Source organism: Zosterops lateralis, assembly GCF_965231275.1.
Source record: "Zosterops lateralis genome assembly, chromosome: 24".
Lineage (NCBI taxonomy): Eukaryota > Metazoa > Chordata > Aves > Passeriformes > Zosteropidae > Zosterops > Zosterops lateralis.
In genome coordinates, this window is record NC_139784.1 from 822,923 (window position 1) to 836,936 (window position 14,014).

At 60.5% G+C, this 14,014-nt stretch overlaps 1 protein-coding gene across 1 annotated transcript; it reads right to left on the reverse strand.

The window, feature by feature from the left end:
• Positions 1–288: 288 nt before the first annotated feature.
• LOC310918790 (alpha-2-macroglobulin-like protein 1) lies at positions 289–11,632 on the reverse strand. The gene is made up of 36 exons (XM_083877766.1): positions 11,462–11,632; positions 10,927–11,116; positions 10,430–10,592; positions 10,119–10,171; positions 9,468–9,488; positions 9,204–9,357; positions 8,995–9,079; positions 8,800–8,908; positions 8,593–8,707; positions 7,880–7,989; positions 7,576–7,740; positions 7,223–7,450; positions 6,863–6,920; positions 6,470–6,615; positions 6,116–6,265; positions 5,839–5,946; positions 5,544–5,634; positions 5,167–5,332; positions 4,795–5,020; positions 4,531–4,657; positions 4,186–4,307; positions 3,976–4,027; positions 3,719–3,793; positions 3,385–3,561; positions 3,176–3,257; positions 2,927–3,083; positions 2,745–2,819; positions 2,414–2,570; positions 2,103–2,320; positions 1,797–2,012; positions 1,602–1,720; positions 1,418–1,508; positions 1,205–1,273; positions 1,019–1,121; positions 825–866; positions 289–399 (listed from the first exon to the last, which is right to left on the reverse strand). The coding sequence occupies exons 1-36, from the start codon at positions 11,527–11,529 to the stop codon at positions 380–382; spliced, it is 4,308 nt and encodes a 1,435-aa protein (XP_083733892.1). The 5' UTR covers positions 11,530–11,632; the 3' UTR covers positions 289–379.
• Between the last annotated feature and the right edge of the window lie 2,382 nt (positions 11,633–14,014).

A 14,014-nucleotide genomic window follows, 5' to 3' on the forward strand; every position in this document is an offset into this window, starting at 1 on the left:
GGTGTGGGGAGAGGAGAGGCCAGAGCTGGTACCCCAGAACCCCTGTGCAGGGGTGGCAGGAGGTGGCCCAGGGGTGTCCTTATGAAGTTCCCACTGTGGTTGTTCAGCCAAGTCCATCGTGTGGCAGCCTAGAGAAGCCGTGTGTGTGTCCTTGGGCCTGCAGGAGCCCCTTGGCTTCAGATCCTGGTGAGGGGAGCTGTGGTTCCATCCAGAGGGGCCCTGCTGGGGGCCAGTGGTGGTGGGAGGGTCTCTGGGCCACCTCCTGCCCCCGTGGAGGGTCAGGACCATGGCCAGGGTGGGAGTGGAGACTCTCAGCCATCCCTGTCCTCGGCGGCCCCAGGAGCTGGGGCAGGGATGGGCTGCCAGGCTCCAGGCTGAGTTAGACGTTTTTCTGCTCCTCTTCAAAATGGAATATGGGGGTGCTGTAAGAGGAGAGTGCCTACAACTCCCCACCACCACCCCTGCTTGTCCCTGACCCTCTGGCTGAGCCCCATCCCTTGGAGCTCAGTGTCCCATCCCCTGTGTGACCCCAAACCCCTGGGTGGGCAGCTCCAGGAGGTCATTGGAGGAGGGCCAGGGCTGATGGGGGCTGAATCCCCTCAGAGAGGCACAGCACCTCCTGTACCCCCAGCCTGGACACCTGGGCCCTCCCTGCCCTCTGCCCCCAAGCTCTGGCCAGCAAATCCCCAGTAATCAGGGCAGGACTCCTTTGTCCCCACTCCCTGCCCTCCTTCCCCCGGGGCTCAGTACAGCCCAGGGTGGGTGAGTCTCCACCATGGTCCCGAGGGTGAGGTCACCCCTGGCCTGGCAGGCTCAGCCCCTACCTGAGCTGGGGGGTGCAGTGTAGGCCACATCCACACGGTCACCTGCAATGGGAGGGGTGGTGATCATGGGCCTGGGAGGAGCTGCTCCCTTAATGAGCCAAAACTCATCAGTGGGAGCTAAGCCAGATCCCATTGAGCCCCTGAGGATGTGGGGCTGGCAGCAGGGCCAGGGGACACAGCCCTGCAGGGCTCACCTGTCTCGTAGTAGTCGTACAGGGACACGGTGGCCGGCTGGAGGTTTTTCACCAGGAAGTCCTGCTGGGCTCGGAAGGAAAAGGTCTCCTCCTCCTTGCTCAGCTGTGGAGACAGCCCAGAGGGGTGGTGCAGCCACCCACCATGGGAAAGCCCCCCATGTCCCAGGGCTCCTGCCCCCATCTCACCTGGTCCAGGTAAATTGTCACCTGGTCGGGCTGCACCTCCACCTTCTTCACCAGGTTCTGCCTCTTCAGCTGCAGGGACACAGCTCAGGAAGGGCCACAGCTGCTCCATGGGTGCCCAGCACCCCGAGCAGGTGTTCCTCCTGTGTCCCACAGCCCCTGAGGGCAGGGACCTGTGGGACGGGATATCCCAGAGGGGGGCAGGGGCCTCCTCACCTCCACCACGGATTTCTTGTCGGGGCTGTAGCCCGATGGCAGCTTGGCCTCGATGACAACCATGTTGGTGGCAGGACGCTCCCCGCTGTACCTGCAAGGGCAGAGCCCCGGCGTGGGTTCAGGGATTCCCTCCCTCCCTGGCTGCTCCTGTCCTCCCCAAACCCGGGGTAGCCCCAATCTCTACCGTGCCCAGAGCCGCAGCAGGAACTGGGGGCTCTGTGTTCCAGGCACTGGCTCCGTCTCCACCCGCAGCGCAAACGCCCCCTTGCTGGGAGGGGGGGGCACGTTATAGCGCAGGGTCACCTGGGGGACAGCACAAGGTGAGGCCAGCGAGGGGACAGGGACAGGGCCAAGGACAGGGAGCCCAGGCTCCACCCACCTGCACCAGGGCACAGCCCTGCCCACGGGCTCGCAGCCCGTAGGTGCCCGGCACCTCGGGCAGGGCTGTGCGCTGCAGCACCAGCCGGTTGCTGCTGTCCAGCACAAAGTCCTGCACTGTCCCCGAGGGTGATGTCACTGTCACCGTGAAGTCCCCATTGCTGCCATAGGTGAGGGTGGCATATTTGGCCAGGGCTTGCAGGGCCACCACTGTATCCTGTGCACAGGGACAGCAGCAGGCTCACCCCTGAGCACAGTTCCCAGGAGGGGCCAGTTTGGAGCAGCCCCTGGAGCCCAGGGCCGGTACCTGTGTGGAGGCAAAGCCCCCGTAGGGGTTCTGCTGCTTGCAGAGCCAGCGGACGATCTGGGCCGCTTTCCCCAAGTCAGCAGAGGACACAGAGGGCTGGGACAAGTAGGCCAGCAGGACATAGGCTGTCATCTCCACCTCGGCCGGCGCAGCCGCAGCCCAGGACAGCTCCGAGGGCTCCTGAGCCTTCCCCTTCCTCTGCCAGTAGAGCTGCCCCTCTAGGGGAGCAGGGACAGCAGCTCAGCCCCTGCTGTGGCCAGGAGTCCCTCCCAGAAGTGGCATTGACTATGGTGCCCCTGCCTGGGCAGTACCTGTGCTGATGCTGTGCTGGGCCAGGCGCTGCAGCTGCACCTGCTGCTGCTCCTGCAGCCCTGCCAGCCCGAAAACGTAGGCAAGCAGAGCTTGTGTGTAGGGATTGTCTGTAGGAGAATCCTCCAGGCACTTCAGGGCTGAGCTCACCACCGGCTCCTGGCATGGCAGCAGAGTCAGGAGCCAGCCCAGGGCATGGGACTTGCTCAGAGACCCCAGTGCGACCGGCTGTCCCCAGTTCGTGCTGCAAGGTGGCCTGGAATGGCCAATCCCCTGTCCCAGCAGCTGTCCCCACCCCAGCAGTCCCTGTGGGGAAGAAGGGTCCATCCTCACCAGTTTGGGCAGCCCCAGCTCCAGCATTGCTGCTGTCACGTATGCCGAGAGTGAGAGCTCGTCTGAGACACCGCCCTGCAAGGAGACAGCGGGACACGGGTCCAGCTGGGCTGTTACACCAACACAAGGACATCCCCACTGCCCAGACCACACTCTGGGTCCCCAGCCCAGCCCTGCCCCACCTGCAGGGCATTGTTGAAGAGTTTGCCCACACTGCGGAAGCAGCCACTCTTGCTCTGGTGCTGCTGCAGCCACCGCAGTGCGTCTGTGATGTGCCGCTCCTCAATGGCCACATAGGCTCGGGCCTGCCCAAAGGACTTGAGGACAAACGCCGTCAGCCTGGAGCCAGGGAGACATCAGAGGGCTAAGGGTCAGCACTGGGGCTCCCTGGGTGCCAGGAGGAGGCCTGGATGCAGCTGCAGAGCCCTCACCAAGTATTGCCCTCACTATCACTGTTCCCAAAGGCACTGTAGGAGCCGTCGTTGTGTTTGTACTGCAGCTCCCGCTGGTACCCTGCAGGAGGACATGGGCACAGGGCATTATTTCTGTGCCCAGGGGAGCCCAGGGGAGCCAGGTGGAGTAGGGAGGGGGCTGTGGGACAGTGGCGTCCCTCCCAGGCAGGGGTCAGGGTCCCACTGACCGCTCTGCAGGAACCCCTGTGCCTTGGCACGGATGTCCGGCAACAGCTGCCCGGTCTTCTCCAGGTACTGCTGGATGTAGATGTTGGGAGCAAAGCGAACCATGTTCTGCTCCCCACAGCCATAGGGCATGGCCAGGAGACTGTCCACGTTCTGCAGGGCATTGCCCAGGATGTCACCTGTCCCAGGGGGACACATCATCAGCTGTGCCCCTGCCACCAGCACCTGTGTCCCCTTCTGTGTCAGCTCTGGGTTGTCCCACATCCTGCTGACGCTGGGGACCTCTGCACCCACTCTGTCACCCATGGTCCCCAGGCCCCCTGGGCTGTCCCTTACCCATCACAGTGATGTGGGCTCTCTGGGAGCTCTCCAGGATGTTTGCAGGAATCTCCAAGGAGACTTCTTCAGCACCTGTGGGGACAGAGGGCAATGACAGTGGGAATGCCCAGCTGTTCCCAGCCTGTCTCGTGGCAGCCTCACACACCCCGTTCCTGCCCAGGCACCCTGGCCTTGGCTCCTCTGGGCAGGTGGCCCTTGTGACCAGTGCCAAGCACCCTGGCCCACATCCCACATACACCCCTGGCCAGTCCTACCTTCCTGGCAGAGCAGGGAGGTGTGAGCCTTCTCCACCAGGATCCCTCCAGGCTGTGAGGAAGCAGCACCAGAGTCAGTCAGGAGGAGGGACCTGCTGTCCCCTGGGTCACCCCTGGCTTTATGTCTGGGTGCTCTCCCACTGGCCACGAAGGGCTGTTTGCACCATGCTCCCAAATCCATCCCATTTTCCTCCTCCACGACCCTCTGACCTGCACCAGCAGGGGCTTTATCACAGTGTCCACGCGGCCCTGGTCTGGCACCAGGGGCAGCTCGTTGCCACAGGGCTCAGTGGAGCTGAGGGCCTCGGTGCTCACGGTGATGTTCACCTCCCCTGCAGGTGCAAACATGGACTTCAGTCCCCAAGGAGACCCCAGACTGGAGCACAGCCCCCTGGGCTTGGGGTGGGGCTGGCTGGACTGGGCTGGCGGTCCCCAGGAAGGGTGGGAGTGGAGCAAGGGAGAAGTCCCCATGGGGTTCCTGCCCTCCCTGCCCACCCTACTCCATTCCCTGAGGGGGTCCCTGGGCAGCAGGGTGGGGTGGTGGCAGCTCTGTACCCAGGCTGGTGGCTCGCACACCCCACTGGAAGGTTTTGGCTTCATCTGCACAGACACAGCCCCTGTAGTTGTCCCCTGTGCCTGGTGACACCTCCAGCTCCGCCGACTCTGCCAGCGTCACCTGAACCTGCGGGACATGGCCGTGGCTCCATCAGATCCCAGAGCCAGGGTCACCTCCCCAGCCTCACCTGAACCTGCCAGAGCATGGCCACAGCTCCAGCAGCCCCTGCCATACCCCAGGGTTCCCTGCCTGTCCCTGCTCACCCTCAGGCACTGGTGCAGGTAGTTGAAGACGGTGGCTCTGAGGGTGAAGGTCTCATGGCGCACCACGGCATAGGGCAGTGCCAGCTCCACGAAGAATGGCTGGAAGGCTGTGACAGTGACAGCAGGGGACAGCCCCAGGCCCTGCGGGGCCATGCAGAACATCCCGGCCTCCCACTCTGTGATGGTGTCGGGCACTGTCACCATCATCTCGGCAGAGCCGCCCTCCCTGCAGCACAGAGAACATCATGAGGCCACCCCACCATGGCTGGTGGCATCACCTGAGTGGCACGGCTGTGACACTGCTGGTGCAATCCCACGGGGAGGAGCCCTGAGGTCCCCAACTCTCTTCCCATAGGAACTGTCCTCTCTCACCCCACAGGGACCAGGTCCCACAGCCACGTCTCTGGGAAATACGTCCGAGGTGCTGGGGGCTCATCCACTTCCTCAGTGTCTGGGATGTCTGGGATGACTGGGCTGGACGCTCTCTCAACTGTGACAGAACTGCTTAGCAAAACGTAATCGCGTTGTCCCCCTGGCCCTGGAAAAGGCAGAGCAGAACTTGGGGGCCTCAGGTCTCAGCTGGACCTCGCCTGCAGCCAGCACAAGGGCGACCAAAATCTTTTTCCATCCTGTTTCTTCCTCTCTGATGCCAAGGGTATTTTCTGGATGGCTCCAAGTCCCCCTGAGGACACGGCAGCCAGGACTGGCCCCCAGACCTTTGCTCCTTTCAGCGTAAGGGCTGTGCTCACCTCCAGGGCCTGGGGCTCCAACTATGGGGATCCTGGGGGGCAGGCAATCCCCCCTGGTCTTGGCATTGGTGAAGAGCTTCAGTGCTGCATCCTATGAAAAAGCAGAGGTTGTCCAACTCCCACAGCCAGCAGGAGGAATATCTCCTTTCCAGCAGTGAGTAGTACCCGGGCTACAGAAAACAAGTGGAGAAGGAGCCTGGGCTTGGCAGGAAAGTCCTTTGCCACAGGTGTGGCTTTCCCAGCACTTGGGAGAAGCTCCTGGATGGGGAGAAACCAGGAGGCTCAGGTTATTCACCTGGAATAACTTGTAGGTTTCCATCTTGGAGTCCCACCAGTAAAAGTCACAAAATGGTTCATCCTGGATGCTCGGGGGGTAGTTGAATTGAGGCAGTGCTTTGTAGACCTGAGAATAAGGACATGCAAAAACCTCATTTTTGGAGCACAGGACTCTCTGCCTGGGAGCCACCACAGCACTGGGTCCATGTGAGGCACACTTGAGCCAATGTCCTCCCACCCCCAGCCCAGGCTGCTCCGGGGGCTGCAGGGGGACCCCAGGCAGGGTCAGCACTCACAGCCTCAGCATTGAGCTCAGCCTCAGGCTTCAGGAGCAGCACACTGCGATCCACGGCTCGAACAGCGCACAGGGAGCCCGGGGCAGCCCCCAGCTGCAGCCTCAGCACTGCCCCAGGCAGGGCCCTGGTCTCTGAAAATGCCATCTTCACCTGCACAGGAACATCAGGAGACAGAGGCACAGGGCAGTCACCCCCTCTGGAGGGGCAGGACTGAGCCCAGGGAGGGAGGGCTCTTCTCAGAGCGTTTAGGGATCTGGGAATAGATTGAGAGGTTGAGAGACTATGACACCGTGATGCACCTGGAGCAGGATGGATCCCAAGGCAGGCAGCCATAGACACCCCAACTCCTCTCACCTGGTTGGGGAAGCACTTGGCCACGTAGAGCTCAGTGGTGTCAGCCACCATCTCACCGTTGGGCAGCACCACATAGACCAGAAGCCTGGCCATGGGCGCCAGTTCCAGCCCGATGGGCAGCTCCAGGGAGAGGGAGACTCTCTTTCCTGGGCCATGGAAAGGGGGGAGATGTTACCCAGAGAAACTGCAGGTGCTTCAGCCCTGGAAGTGTCCAAGGCAAGGTTGGACAGAGCTTGGAGCACCTTGGGAGACTGCAAGGTGTTCCTACCCAGGGCAGGGGGTGGAATGGGATGGGCTTGGAGGCCCCTTTTAACCCAAACCATTCCATGGTTCTGTGAGGAGTAGGCACAAGGAGCAGAACCCTGCACAGCCCCTCCATGCCATGGGACGTACCAGGCTCTGCAGTGACGTCTTTCCTGAAGATGCTGGTAATGGTCCCCTTGGCCATGACCTGCAGAGGAGGGGTTGAGAACAAAACGGATGCTAAGTGTGGAATCCAAGTGCCCTGATGTTGGACAGACCCCTGATGAGAGTTCTGGGATGGTTTTTGATCATGCCCAGTCTCCAGCCCCAACATCTCCCATGGGGATGCAGGCAGCAGCCACCTCCTCTGACAGATCCCTCAGTCTCTCCAGGACAAGTTGCTCATTGTCCTGTCCCTGGGGACACACACCACCATGAATGTGTGTGGAGATGTGATCCTTCCCACATAACTGCCCTGATTCCTGCTGCCTTCCCTGGGCTGGGGCTCACCATGAAAATCAGATCCAGGTTCTTCAGCTCACTGCCTAAAGCCTCTTTGCCAAAGATGGAATCCACATGGATCAGCTGGGAATGGCCGCAGGGCAGCTCCCCCTCCAGGTCGCGGATGTGCAGGAAGCTCCTGCTCTTCGATGAGTAGGGCATGACTGAGAGAAAGGCACTTTGGTAGGTGACTGCTGAGTCTTCCTCCTGGGTCCCAGCTGCCCTGTTGACTTTAGCCTGAGGTGGGAATCAGGGGGTGAATCCACCCAGCAGCCCCCGAGGCTGGTGCAGCTCCAAGGCCCCACTCCACTGGAGGAAGCAGCTCCAGGATCCCTGACGGGGGACACGGGTGGGGCACTTACCTGCAAGGAGACACTGTCTCTCCAGCCAGAGGCCACCAGCTGGAAGGAGGCTCTCCCTGAGCTGTCTGTCAGGAGGATTTGTTCTTTCTCTTTTCCCTGGTTCCTGACCGAGAGCAGGACCTGCCTCTGGGGCAGCCCAGAGCCATCGGCTCCCTTCACCCTGATCTGTGCCAGGAGGGAAGGGGAGATGCTGCCATTTGTGGGAGCTGCAGCCATGGCAGAACAGGGCCGGGGGTGGGCAGGAGAAGGGCTGGGAGCAGCAGGGGGCAGGTGAGCCCTGCAGGGAAGGGGGACCCAACGTTACCGTCCCGGTGTAGGGAAGACCGGGCTTGTAGATGTGATCAGGCTTCTCAAAGCTGACCGTGACTATTTTGGATAAAACCTCACAGCTCTTGGTGCTCTTCATCTCCAGCCCTGTGGAGAGTGAGTGGGGAGCTCAGGGTGTTGCAGGGACACAGGACACAGCTTAGCTCCGACCAGTGTCTCTGTCCCCATGCAGGAAAAGTTCCTGGACATTTGGGCTTTCCTCCTGCAGCTCCCAGCATGGTTTGCATCTCCTAAAAGAGCAGCAGAAGCCCTAAATCCAGGGTGCAGCTGGGGGCAGACACTTCAGAAAAGGCTCTTCACCAAAGCACCACCATGAGGGGCCCCCTGGGGCTGCTGGGCACAGGGACAATCCCTGCTCTCCTTTCTCTCCAGCCAGGCCAGGCTCCCCCAGAGTGACAAGGCGGCGAGTGAGGGACAAGCTCGGAGGCCAAGCCACTCCCCCAGCCTGGGTGAACCCAACCACTCTGCACTGCCAGGACTCAGCTCCCAGCACTGGCAGAGCTGCTGGATCTTGGAAAGGTGTTTTTCCTCTGCTTGGAATTCCAAGTCTTGCCAGGCTGACCTTACTCACACCCCCACCCAAACCCCATCCCTGTATGTGCACCCCTAAATCACAGCAGTGCTTTTCAATGTTCCTGGAGAAGACCAATCCCTTGGGAGCACCTAGGGATGGCCACACTCCATCCCCACCTGTCCCGTCCTCCACCAGCGATGCCTCGACTTCAAGTTCCTTCCTCATCTCTGGGACGGCCTCATTGAAGGCGGCCAATGAAACCTCTGTGGAAAAGCAGCCGTTCTTCTCTGTCTGGAGGAAAGATGAACCCCGTCAGCAGCATTCCCAGGAAGGAGCCATCCCAGTGACCCCCCCCCCCCCCAGTCCCAGCCTGCCCAGCTCACCTCCCCAGTAACCTGGATGCAGGTCTTCCTCTTCTGGCGATACCAGAACGTCTGGCTGAGGCACAAGCCAGCCTGCACCTTCCCCTGGACGGGCTTCCCGTAGGTGTAGCTGTGTAGAGACAGTGGAGAGGCTGTGCCGGGGGAGCCCCATCCTGCTGGACCCCCCATGCCCCCTGTTTCCTGTTCCCAGCTCACCGCCCACAAATCTGCACCGGGAACTTCTCGTCCTTCTCCCACAGCGTGCTGGGGAGCTGAATGGTCACGTCAAACTTGGGCAGCACTGGTGGACAGGCACAAGGACACAGGGTGGTCACTCTCAGGACAGTGACAACATCTCCTGGGTGGCTGGAGAGGGTCACGACCCGTTTCCCATGGTGGGATCCCACTTCCCAGTCCCCGTGTACCGTATTCCTCCACGCTGAAGGAATGGCTTTTCCCCTCCACATTGATGGTGTAGGTGCCCAGGGCCGGCTCCGAGGCCAGCGGGAGGGACAAATCCACAATTCCCTGCCGAGGGGCCACCTCCCGCCACTGTGCAATGCGATTCCCGCTGGGATCCTGCGGAGGGACACGTGGGATCAGCACTTGGGAGCCCAGCAAACAGCCGCTGGCTGTGCCCTGTGCCCCTCTCCCAAGCCCACCCCACTCCCTGGGTGTCCCAAACTGACCTTCAGGAACACCAGGGGCAGCTGGAAGGCAAAAAGAGGATGGTCAGAAGAGCAATTTCATTCTTTGGGGTCTCACCAGGGTGGCCACAGCCGTGGATGGGGCAGAGGGAGGGTTTTCTGTGGGATGCTGTGAACTTCTAGCTCTCAAGATGCTTTGGGATGGATTTTGAGCCTGGCTCTGGCAGAGATGAGCCGAGGGCACTGCCAGCCTGGCACAGAGAAGTGGCATCTCCCAGTGCCTTAGGAAGGGTCCAGAACCCCTTTGATCCAGGACCATCCTGCACTTCCAGAGACCATAGTGATCGCTCAGGGGTGTCAGAGGCTGAGCCTGCCAGTATTCCTGGTGTCTGATGCCTTGATGGATATCAGCACATTCCCCACTTCCCACTCACCAGGGCTGCATCCCTAACTGGGAGCCGGCATGGGCACATTCCCATGTCACACCTGCCCTCTGCTTTCTCCTTCCTGATCCTGCTGCATCCCTGATGGGCACAGGGCATCCCTGCCCCAGGGGCAGCTCCCCGGGCAGAGCTGGCCGGGGCAGCATTCCCAAGGGCAAAGGTGACTCCCACACCTCTCCCACCTCCCACGGCTGGCTGGGACACTGCAGGGAGCCCTTGTCACCTCCCCACGTCCCAGCCCTGCTCTCACCTTCTGGTTGCTGGGGATCAGGTCTTTATCCAAAGAGACAATTCGGAACTTCACTGCGAAAGGAAACGGAGAAGGAGGAGTGGCTTCATCCACAGGGAGGAAAAATTCCCCGTGGGAAGGTGGATGGAAATCCACCCCTCGGGCAGCACAGCCTCCAGCGAGCCCCGATATTGCCCTGTGCCCATGCTCGGCATTCCAGGATAGCCCAGGATAATCCCTCCCATTTCCAGGAGTGCAGGAGCAAGGCTGGGCCTCCTGACCCCTCTCCCCCACCAGGGGCGTCCCACAGGGCAGAGTGGTCCCTCTCTCACCTTCCTGCCCAGGCTTGTAGACAGCCTTGTCCGTCTGGATGAAGATCCCGGGGTTCAGAGCTCTCAGCATCACCTTCTTTGTCTCAGAGACATTCAGAGAATCTCCTTGGATTGAGACATGCAGGGCCATGATCTCCTCCTTCCCTTTGGTGGGGGCTGGAGCCTGCAGGGGGAACAGCAGGCTCTGCGTGAGGACAAGAATGGTGCCCAGGCTCCCTCCGGGTGCCCCAGAGCACTCCTCAGCCCAGGAACACCTTCCCAGAGGCAGGGGCTGGGCAGAAGCGTCCCCCCAGCACCTGCAGCTCTGCAAACGGGGCCATTTCAGGGATAATCAGAGCCAAGTTTTGTCAGAGGGAGGGGTGAGACTCTGCCACAAGATGAGGAAGTCACATCTGTTCCCAGCCCCGCGTGGAGCTGATGGAAACGGCCTGGAGACCAGCCAGAGCTGCCCCTCCTGGCTCCCGACTGCCTTGGGCTGACATTGGGGTGACACTCACAGGGAAGGTGACATTCAGGTGCAGATGAGGCTCCAGGACCTCTCTCTTCAGCAGGGTGGTGGGCAGGGTCCCCTTGTCTGACTGCAGCTGCACATGGATCTGGACGGGCCCCTGGAGGTCACTGAGGTGCACCCAGAGCGTGGCATGGTGAGGGTGGTACAGCACGGCCGGGGACACCACCACGTAACTCCTGGCAGGGACAAGTGACAGAAGAGCCCTGGGGCTGAGGCACATCCAGCACAGCCCCACAGAGACCCATAAAAGCCCTGGGAGCACAGGAACCTCCCCAGCCTCCTCCTCTCTGCTTCTGGGCTGCCCTTGGCTCCTCAGGTCAGCTCTGCAGGTGAGGACACAACTCCTCAGAGCCACCAGAGGCACCAGGGCCATGTCCTCAGTGCTCCTGGGCAGGGAGAACCTCCAGCCTGAGTGTTCCCACTCAAGGCAGCAATCAGGGCACAGGAGGGACTGAGTCCCACCAGGAACTGCAAGGGAGCCAAGGTTAAAGCAGGCACAGATGGACACAGAGGAGACTTACGGTGCTCCAGAGGTCCTGGCTGAGAGGAGCAGGATGGTGAAGAGGACGGGAAGGGCTGGAGACATCATGCCTCCAGCTGGATGTAGATGTTGGGAACAGCCACAGCCTCCTCCTGCAGGTCTTGGATCACTCTGGATCTGTGTCTGAAATGGGATCTTTGTGTCCCATCCAGTGAGGAACTCGGGGCTGGCAGAGGAACACTGAGCACCTGTAGATAAAGCCCAGGCAATGTTTGCCCACAGCTTCTGGGGGTCAAGGATCCCAGGGATTTTTGCAATATTGGGAAAGGTCCCTGAACTTCCAGTCTGGGGCAGGAACCACCTCCACAAAGGTTTGCTGGGAAATGATGTCAGGAGGCAGCAGGAACACATGGAAAATGAAAATAGGGAGCACAACGTCAGGAGTGGCTGGGAGCTGGGGGTGATTTCTCAGAAACGGAAAATTTACAGGTATTTATTTTAACCAAATTTGGGCTGATCACACATCCCAGGTTGGCTTTTTGCCTGGTTTCCTCCAGTTTCATCCAGTCTGAACAGAGGAACAGGACCATATTGGGATGTGGCAACGCTTCATCTGCTCCAATTCCACATGTGGAAACTGGACACCTGCCAGGGCAGGGCTGAGCTGCTTCCCTTTGTCCTGGTGGAGATTTGGGACAGTTGAGGAGCTCCACAACAGCCCCACAGTGTCCTGAGCACATCCCCTGCTCTGGGGCCTGGCAGTTCCCTTCCCTTTGAGGGTGTGGGAGCCATGGAACCATGGAATGCTTTGGGTTGGAAGGGACATTAAAGCACTTCCACCTCCTGCCATGGGCAAGGACACCTTCACTATCCCAGGTTGCTCCAAGCCCCACCCAACCTGGCCTGGGACACTTCCAGGGATCCAGGGGCAGCCACAGCTGCCAGGGCCTTACAGGAAGCCATGGGTGGGGCTGACCCTTCCCATGGGATCTCAAGTGACCACAGCTCTGTCTGTCCCCATACCTGCCCAGCTCAGGTTTTGCTGGACACAGGCTCTGTCCACCTCCCTGCCCTTTGGACCAGCCCCACAGCCCGTGGGTGGCCAGAGGGGGCTGGACCCACCTCCCCCAAGGACACGAGGCAGGAGCACGTCCTGCCAGAAAGAGCGGGGTCAGTGCCCTGCCAGACACCCCAGTGTTGGACAGGACAAGGAGCTCAGGGACCACTCAGCACTGCCAAGGCCACCCCTGACCCCCACCCCCAAGTGCCACATCCACATGGCTGTGAAATCCCTCCAGGGCTGGGCAACCAAAGCAACCAGGCAGGGCAGGCCTTGGAGGATCAGAAAAAGCAAATTGTTCCGTGTTCCAAGAGGAAAAGAGGCCCTGTTCCAAGGTTCTTTCCTTCTCCTCAAGCTTTCACCTCCCACTGACAGAGGAAAATCCAGGGAGGGCTCTGGCTGGGCCCCAGCCCTCCAGACAGAACAAGGTTCTGCTCAGAGCTGCTGTGGCTGCCCCTGGATCCCTGGAAGTGCCCAAGGCCAGGCTGGATGGGGCTTGGGGCACCCTGGGACAGTGGAAGGTGTCCCTGCCAATGGCAGAACTGGATGAGCTTTAAGGTCCTTCCCATCCAAACTATTCCATGATTCTATTGATGCTTAACCCCCCAAACCAGCAGCCAAACCACTCCCAGACCAGCTCAGAGCTGACAGACTATGCCACCTGCTGGGAATCCTGGGAAGCAGGAAAGGATTAAGGAGGTTTTCTGGGACATGGGACCTTCCTGTGCCCTTGGCCATGTCCATGTGACATCTCCTGGTCCCGTGGGTTGTCCCTCATGGGAAGCCTCTTTGCTGTTGGGTGTCAGACGATTCCAACAGATTTGAAGGATTTCCTCCATAATCCAGCTGCTCCTGAGAGCAGGAATGATGCCAAACCAGAGCTCTGTGCCCATGGTTTGCACGTTTTATCCCAGGATGGGAGGGGAAACCTTGCCCACCCTGCTCCCCACAAGGGGACAGCCACACCCTGCCCCATCCCTGTCCTGCTGCCACCCTGAGGTGCTGGCACAGGAGCTGCTCAACTGGGAAGGAGCCAGGAGATCCCAAATTCCTGCCTGGCTGCAGGGAACCATCCAGCTGTCAGATGGGTCATGGTCCAGAGTGCATGGAGAGGCATCTCCAGGTGGGGCTGTGTCCAGGTGGGCACGGTCCAGGTATTGCTGGGAACTGGAGATGATCTTCTTGAGAATTTACTGATGGAGGGAGAGCTCTACCTCGGGGACAGACCCAGAGCAGTGTAACCCTCACCCTGCCATGTGTTCCTCACACCATCCTTGGGAAAGCTGTGGGGATGCTCCATGTGCAGGGATGAAGTCTCCCTGAGGAGATGGATCTCCCTCCCCCTCAGCCCCCTCAGCACAGCCAGGACACGGCACCAGCTCCAAACTCTTTAATGTCCCACCCTTGGCTGACAGCTCAGCTCCAAGGATGCTCTCCCCACCTGGAAACCTCCCTTGGACCACATGTCCCCCACCCCAAGCCACTCACTCTGGACCCCTCTGCACCCAAACAGCATCTCCAGCTTGTAGGAGC

Bases quoted from the DNA above. Each gene is read 5' to 3' on its own strand.
- LOC310918790 (XM_083877766.1), bottom strand. From the start codon at position 11,529: ATGATGTCTCCAGCCCTTCCCGTCCTCTTCACCATCCTGCTCCTCTCA. The intron at 3,794-3,975 runs GTAGGACTGGCC...CTGTCCCCACAG, and splicing joins CTCCCTGCTCTGCCAGGAAG to GTGCTGAAGAAGTCTCCTTG. The intron at 3,258-3,384 runs GTCAGTGGGACC...GTCCTCCTGCAG, and splicing joins ACAGGGGTTCCTGCAGAGCG to GGTACCAGCGGGAGCTGCAG.